The following is a 6,388-nucleotide window of genomic DNA, read 5'->3' as shown; positions in this document are numbered from 1 at the left end:
TTATAACCATTTTCTTGATTTGATTTGTTAATCGATGATCATTTTAGTGTCAGCCTGTCAGGCATTACACTAATTGTTCTTTTCTAATTAACCTAGTATTCTACTAAGTTTTGGTCAATAACAAAGAAAGTAAAAAAAAAAAAATAAAATAGTACAAACGGACGTGAGTGGAATGACTGAGCGAGAGAGCGAGTAGAAGCTATCTGTCACACTCGCGGGCGGGTGAGGAGACAGAGAAAAAGAAGATGCTCCCTCTGTATCAGAATATTTGATGTTCTAGGATTTTTTCTTGTATCAGAATACTTGATTTTCTAGAGTATTTAATGCATTCTTATTTTCAAAATCAACTAACTATTTAATGATTTTGCTTTTACTATAAATAAACTATTAAATCAATCCATTTGTTCTAAGCATAAAAAAAAAAAAAGCACACGGTTATATACATCATTTATTGTTTTGGGTTAATCATTTGTATTGTTTGGATGACATTAATTATTTTCTTAATCCTAGTGAAAATCTTAAAAAATCAAGTATTCTGATACAGAGGGAGTATTTTGGTAGTCTTTCAGACAGCTATCATTAACAGTGTTAGATTACAACCAAACACGTGTCATATTCCTATCCACCGAGAACACCAAGTATAAACAAGTGTCCCTTTGTTGTTGTGTTGTGCCTTATCTCATGTCACTAAAAAATATCTAGCCGCGGAAAATAAAATAAAAAACTTCTAAAAACTCTAATCACCTTGTCCCTACGACCCTACCCTTGACCCGTCGTGTACTCGTGTGTTTGTTCTTTCATTTGATTTTTTTTTTGTCGCCTATTTTATTTAATCCATTCACGCAAACAAAACAATAAGCAACGAGGAAAAAAAACTGAAATGCTGATAAAATTTGGTAAACTATTGGTCGATAATCATTTTTAAAAAATAAATTGAATATCTAATAAAACAATTTACAAAAGTGAATGATCGGAAAAGGTGGTTCCGGATTCCGGAATACATGACGATGTTATAAAAATGACCGGAAAGATTCACTAAAACCGTTTTCTTGAACACTAAAAATGAACAGCTTTATTATAACCATTTTCTTGTGTATAAAGATTCACTAAACGTTCCGGAATACTGTGTATAAGTGTATGTTGAGAGGTGCTGCGGATTATCTTGTTAAGCCGTTGAGGAGGAATGAGTTGAGAAATCTCTGGCAACATGTCTGGAGACGACAAACTGTATGTTTTCATATCCCATCTTCTTTTTAAGCTTATGTATATGTGTTCTGAGTAATCTATACAACTTAAAACCCGTTCTTATATAAGTTCTGGGAAATTTCGTTGTCTTGAAAAGATAATTGAGTTCTCAGATTTGTTTTTCTCTGTTTGTTTTGATCATCTTGACAGTCACTAGCTCCTGATTGCTTTCCAATGGATGAGAGTGTTGGACAACAGAAACCCGAGGGTGCGTCTGCAAACAATTCAAACGGAAAGAGAGATGAGCATCTTGTAGTTGGGAATGGTGGTGATGCTCAGGTTAGTTTGCTGATTCATGTATGAATTTGGTTCTGTTCCTTGGTGTTTTGTTTCTAAACCGTTTGGTTAATCTTTGTGCTTGTATAGAGCTCGTGTACAAGACCTGAGATGGAAGGAGAGAGTGCAGATGTGGAGGTCAACGCGAGAGACTCGTTGCAGATGGAGTGCGCAAAGTCTCAGTTTAGGGAGACAGTTCTAGCGAATGAGATGCAGAGTAAGCGAGTGCTTTCATCTTTTATGCGAGCTAGCAAAAAAAGTTCCATCAGTATCATTAGTTAACCCTTTATGTTTCGGTTAATTCTACAGACTCGTCGAAAGAAGCTATTGACTTCATGGGAGCATCGTTTAGAAGAACTGGACAACGTAACAGAGAAGAAACTGTTGCAAAATACGAATCTCGGATAGAGCTTGATCTCTCTTTGAGAAGACCAAACGCTTCTTCCGAGAACCAATCTTCTGGAGACCGACCCTCTCTTCATCCTTCTAGTGCCTCAGCTTTCTCACGGTTAGTAGTCTAGTTTTCTGATTCCCTCCTTCTGTCGACTTTTCAATTGTTACTCGTTCTTTCTACTGACTATGTTGCTATGTTCTTGTTACAGGTACGTACACAGACCATTGCAGACACAATGTTCAGCCTCTCCGGTGGTTCCTGATCAACGAAAGAACGTTGCGCCAAGTCAAGATGATAATATTGTGATATTCAACCAATACAATTCATCTGAACCGCTTCCAAATGCTCCAAGAAGAAACGATGCTTGCTTTTACACTGGAGAGGACTCACCAGGTCCACCATTTAGCAATCAGATGAATTCTTGGCCTGGACAGAGCTCTTACGCAACACTAATGCCCATCAATAACATACACTTCAGGGGTCCTAACACAGCGTATGCATCTGCTATGGCTCCTACTTCAGTCTCCCCAAGCCCTAGTTCCGTTAGCCCGCATGAATACAGTTCCATGTTTCACCCCTTCAACGGTAAACCCGAGGGTTTGCTAGAGCGGGATGGTTCCATGGACTTAGATGAGAGAAGATACGTCTCTTCTGCAACCGAACATAGTGCAATAGGCAATCACATTGAGAAGAAGAACGAAGACGGATACTCGTCGTCAGTTGGGAAACTTCAGCAATCTCTTCAACGGGAAGCCGCTTTAACCAAATTCCGGATGAAGCGTAAAGATAGATGTTTTGAGAAAAAGGTATGAACTAACTTTGATGTTTCATCACAATAACGGCTTTGCTAAGAAGAATGATACTAACTGCTTTTTGAATTACGTTACAGGTCCGTTATGAGAGCCGGAAGAAATTGGCAGAGCAACGTCCCCGAATCAAAGGGCAATTCGTTCGTCAAGTCCTCCAATCCACAGAGGCTCCTCAGTGATCAAACAAATTGATATACATTATTAATACAGTTCAATTTTGTATCAACTAGGGGAATTTTGTTTTCTCCGATACAGGTGCTGTTCTTTGTACACTAATTCCACGTAGATAGTGGGTGTTTGATTTGGTGACACTCTTGTGTGTACTTGCAGCTTTTGAGTTTAGGTAGGATCTACCCTTAGATTTGTAATTACTACATACGTTTGGATTGTAGTTGTGTAACTTGCTTGCAAGAAGAGTTAAATAATATGGACAAAGCTCAGCCTTACCAACTAAAGAAACCAACTAAAGAACTGAAGATACAATAGTTGATAGCCTCGTGCCTTACCAACTCTTGATTACAACACACGTCTACGAATCTCGAAGTGGATGTAACCACTGATATCGGTGACCAATCACAGGATTCTCTCAAGACCAAATAAATTTCCCTTTTAGGCTTACTGTAGAAAATAATCAATTATATAGAAAAGAAAAACATAAAAAAAAAAAAAAAATCCAGTTTTATTTTATCCTGTCGGGGGGGGATTAAACCGGTTCTTCAAGCATTCTTGTATCTGAAGATTTTAGGGTTTTGGTCCCATTGGTTCCTTCTTCGTTCTAGTTTTCACTTTCATTGCAGAGAGATATCAAGTTTTAAAGGCATCCTCCTTTGTTGAAAATTCCTAATCGGAAGTTATTAAAGCTTAAATCTTTTTTTTTTTTTTTTTTTTTTTTTTTTTTTTTTTTTTTTTTTTTTTTTTTNTTTGGTTTTTGGGTGTGTGAAATTGATGTAATGTGCAGCAGAGATTGGTGCCTGTGAAAGCCGAACAAGCAAATCAGCACAAAATCGAAGACGCGACTCCCATTTTTTTTAACTTGGGGCGATGCTTAGATTGGTTCAGACACGTCTTCTTCTAGAGACAACAGGTACTCTGAGAACTGCTTTACTCTTCTTGTCTTGCTGTGGACGAGTCATTTCAAGTGTCAGTGATGGGAAAGTCTCCTATAGAAAGAGATTGAGGAATGGGATTACTGATATCAAGGCAGATGATGCTGTTGATCTATTCCAAGACATGATTAGGTCTCGTCCTCTTCCCGCTGTCATTGATTTCAATAGATTGTTTGGTGTCGTTGCCAGAACAAAGCAGTATGATCTCGTTTTAGCTCTCTCCAAGCAGATGGAGTTGATTGGGGTTGCGTATGACTTGTACACTCTCAATATTGTCATCAATTGTTTCTGTCGCTGTCGTAAAGTTCAATTCGCTTATTCTGTTTTGGGGAAAGTCATGAAGTTTGGTTATGAGTCTGACACAACCACATTTAACACTCTACTCAATGGCTTATGTCTCGAGGGTCGAGTTCCCGAAGCTGTGGAGTTAGTTGATCGAATGATAGAAATGGGACATAGACCCGATCTCATAACGATCAACACTTTGGTCAATGGACTTTGTCTCAATGGCAAAGTGTCTGAAGCTGTGGTTTTGATCGATCGAATGGTTATGGATATGTTATCGGATGGTAGATTAAAGAAAAGCTTTTTGGATAGGCTATCGTGAATGTTTGATTTTATATTACGTGGTTTTGTGGGTTTATTAATTCAAGCCAGCTTAATCTTTTTGTCACATCTGATTGTCTTCTTTTTCTCTTGTCAAAACTCATTTTTCTTGTTAGTCTCGTTTTTTTGTCCAATTAGGGAATGTATTGGTGGTTTGTTTCTTTTTTCAAATTCCTGTTGCACAGGAAAGAGAGAGCATTGGAATATCAGTCTTCTTGTGTTGCTATGATTTGTTCTGTTTTCAGACATCAAGTAAGTCCAGTAGAACAAAAAGCAAATACAATATTTCGTGGTCGCAGGGTAATGGGATTTTTTGTTTTTACAATAAGAAGGCTCATCAATACTGGAGGAGCATAGCAATAATAATGCTCTCAAAGCCGAAGGCAAATAAATGCCTACTTAACGCCTTCCAAAATCTATGGATTAGAGGCTTTCCATCGCCAACTAGATTATTTAACCAGTGTGGTCATAAGAGTGGACACACACACATGAGTAACCTGATGCTATCATATTCGATCATCGGATAACCAAGATCACAGGGTCTTTAAGTGATTCATACGAACACAACACTCTCAATGTCTTCTAATCTACAATTTCCCTCCTATGTGTATGTATTCCATGAAACTCCAATTTTAGTGATCATGTATCAAACTTTCTAAAAATCAATAAAGCAAACATGTTACAGTGAAATATCAAAACTTTTAAAAAACAACTTAGAACAATAGCCATAACCATTTGCATAAACGAAGAAGAAGAAGAAGAAGATTCTATGAATATATATATATAAATGTGTATGTATGAGTATACATATCTCTTTACATAACCTCTGATTCTTCAATTCAAGATTTCAAGGTCGAATCGAATCAGGACTAACCCATTTCCAATAATGCCGCTTCACAGTTACAGCTTTCCCGGCGGCGCGTGTTTCCACCGAATCTTCCGTCGAGTCTCCGCCTCCGTACTCTTTCTCCTCCGTGGTGAAATCTTCCTCCGGTAATCCCTCCACGGTCGCGTCCACCGAGTGCAGAGCGTAACGCGCAGGTAATCCAGGATACGACAACGAGTTCCTCTCCTCAACTCTTCTGCTGTAACTCCCGGGAAGGACCTTCATCCTCTTTCCAACGTCGTCGTCGCCATCGAAGATAGATCCGAGCTCTTCTTTAATGGCGCGAATCACAGCTTCGTCGGGAGATTCTTCAGGCTTCATCTTCTCCGATAACGGACGAAACCTCTCCCTGATACTCCCGTCTGATAATTCCTGATGAGATTCCACTAGAATCCGTCCGTTTTTTCCGATTACTCTAACGGTGACGACGTTGACGGTTCGTACCGGAGGATTTGAATCGGCGAGAGAAGTTTCTCCGTCGGAGAGCTCAAGCCAGAGGTTATGAACGTTTTTGGTTCCTGGTTTGACTCCCCAGGCGGCGAACGAGTCCGAAGGTAATCTCGATTCGAGCCAATCGGAGAGAGATTGAGGATTAGCGAAGCGTTGAGAAGGAGAAGGAGGAGGAGGAGGAGATCGGCGAGACATGGTGACGGTCGTGGATCGACGGCGAGGATTTAGAGGGAAAGAGAATCTGTTAGGAGGAAGAGTTAGCAAAGGCTTGGGAGATGACCAGAGGAAGAGGAGAGATACCGCCGCGAGAAACAGATCAGGTATGGCGGAAGTGACGGTCGCGTTAGAGGCCAGTGGTTGTTGTTGCTGCGGCGGTTTACGAGTGGTTTGTGAGGCGGAGATGGGCCAACGAACATGTCAAATTGACCAAATTGCCCCTAACGAACGAAACGAACTTTAAAACTCAAAACTCAAATCGTCGTGGCTCATACTCGTACTCAAGATTCAGAGAGGGTATTAATATAATTATAACACTTTTTATAATAAGACGAGAGATAAATAATAAAATATGAGGAAGAGATTTGTGACGTTTATTCGCATATCTAATCTTTTTAAT

The 6,388-nt window shown here is 39.4% G+C and overlaps 2 protein-coding genes and 1 pseudogene across 3 annotated transcripts; 2 read left to right on the top strand and 1 right to left on the bottom strand.

The window, feature by feature from the left end:
- LOC104736471 (two-component response regulator-like APRR5) lies at positions 1,100–3,170 on the top strand. 2 transcript variants are annotated; one of them, XM_010456463.2, is made up of 6 exons: positions 1,100–1,227; positions 1,396–1,524; positions 1,612–1,738; positions 1,831–2,029; positions 2,124–2,721; positions 2,805–3,170. In XM_010456463.2, the coding sequence occupies exons 1-6, from the start codon at positions 1,138–1,140 to the stop codon at positions 2,901–2,903; spliced, it is 1,242 nt and encodes a 413-aa protein (XP_010454765.1). In that variant the 5' UTR covers positions 1,100–1,137; the 3' UTR covers positions 2,904–3,170. The 2 variants fall into 2 exon arrangements, with proteins under 2 accessions (XP_010454765.1, XP_010454766.1); XM_010456464.2 differs by having other exon boundaries at positions 1,136–1,227; positions 1,343–1,524.
- LOC104738146 (pentatricopeptide repeat-containing protein At1g12620-like) lies at positions 3,766–4,437 on the top strand. The gene has a single exon (XM_010458370.1). The coding sequence runs from the start codon at positions 3,766–3,768 to the stop codon at positions 4,435–4,437; it is 672 nt and encodes a 223-aa protein (XP_010456672.1).
- On the bottom strand, positions 5,186–6,334 carry LOC104736470 (annotated as a pseudogene).

The sequence above is a fragment of the Camelina sativa genome, chromosome 13 (assembly GCF_000633955.1).
Source record: "Camelina sativa cultivar DH55 chromosome 13, Cs, whole genome shotgun sequence".
NCBI classification, from domain to species: Eukaryota; Viridiplantae; Streptophyta; class Magnoliopsida; order Brassicales; family Brassicaceae; genus Camelina; species Camelina sativa.
This window is presented reverse-complemented; position numbering and strand designations above follow the sequence as displayed.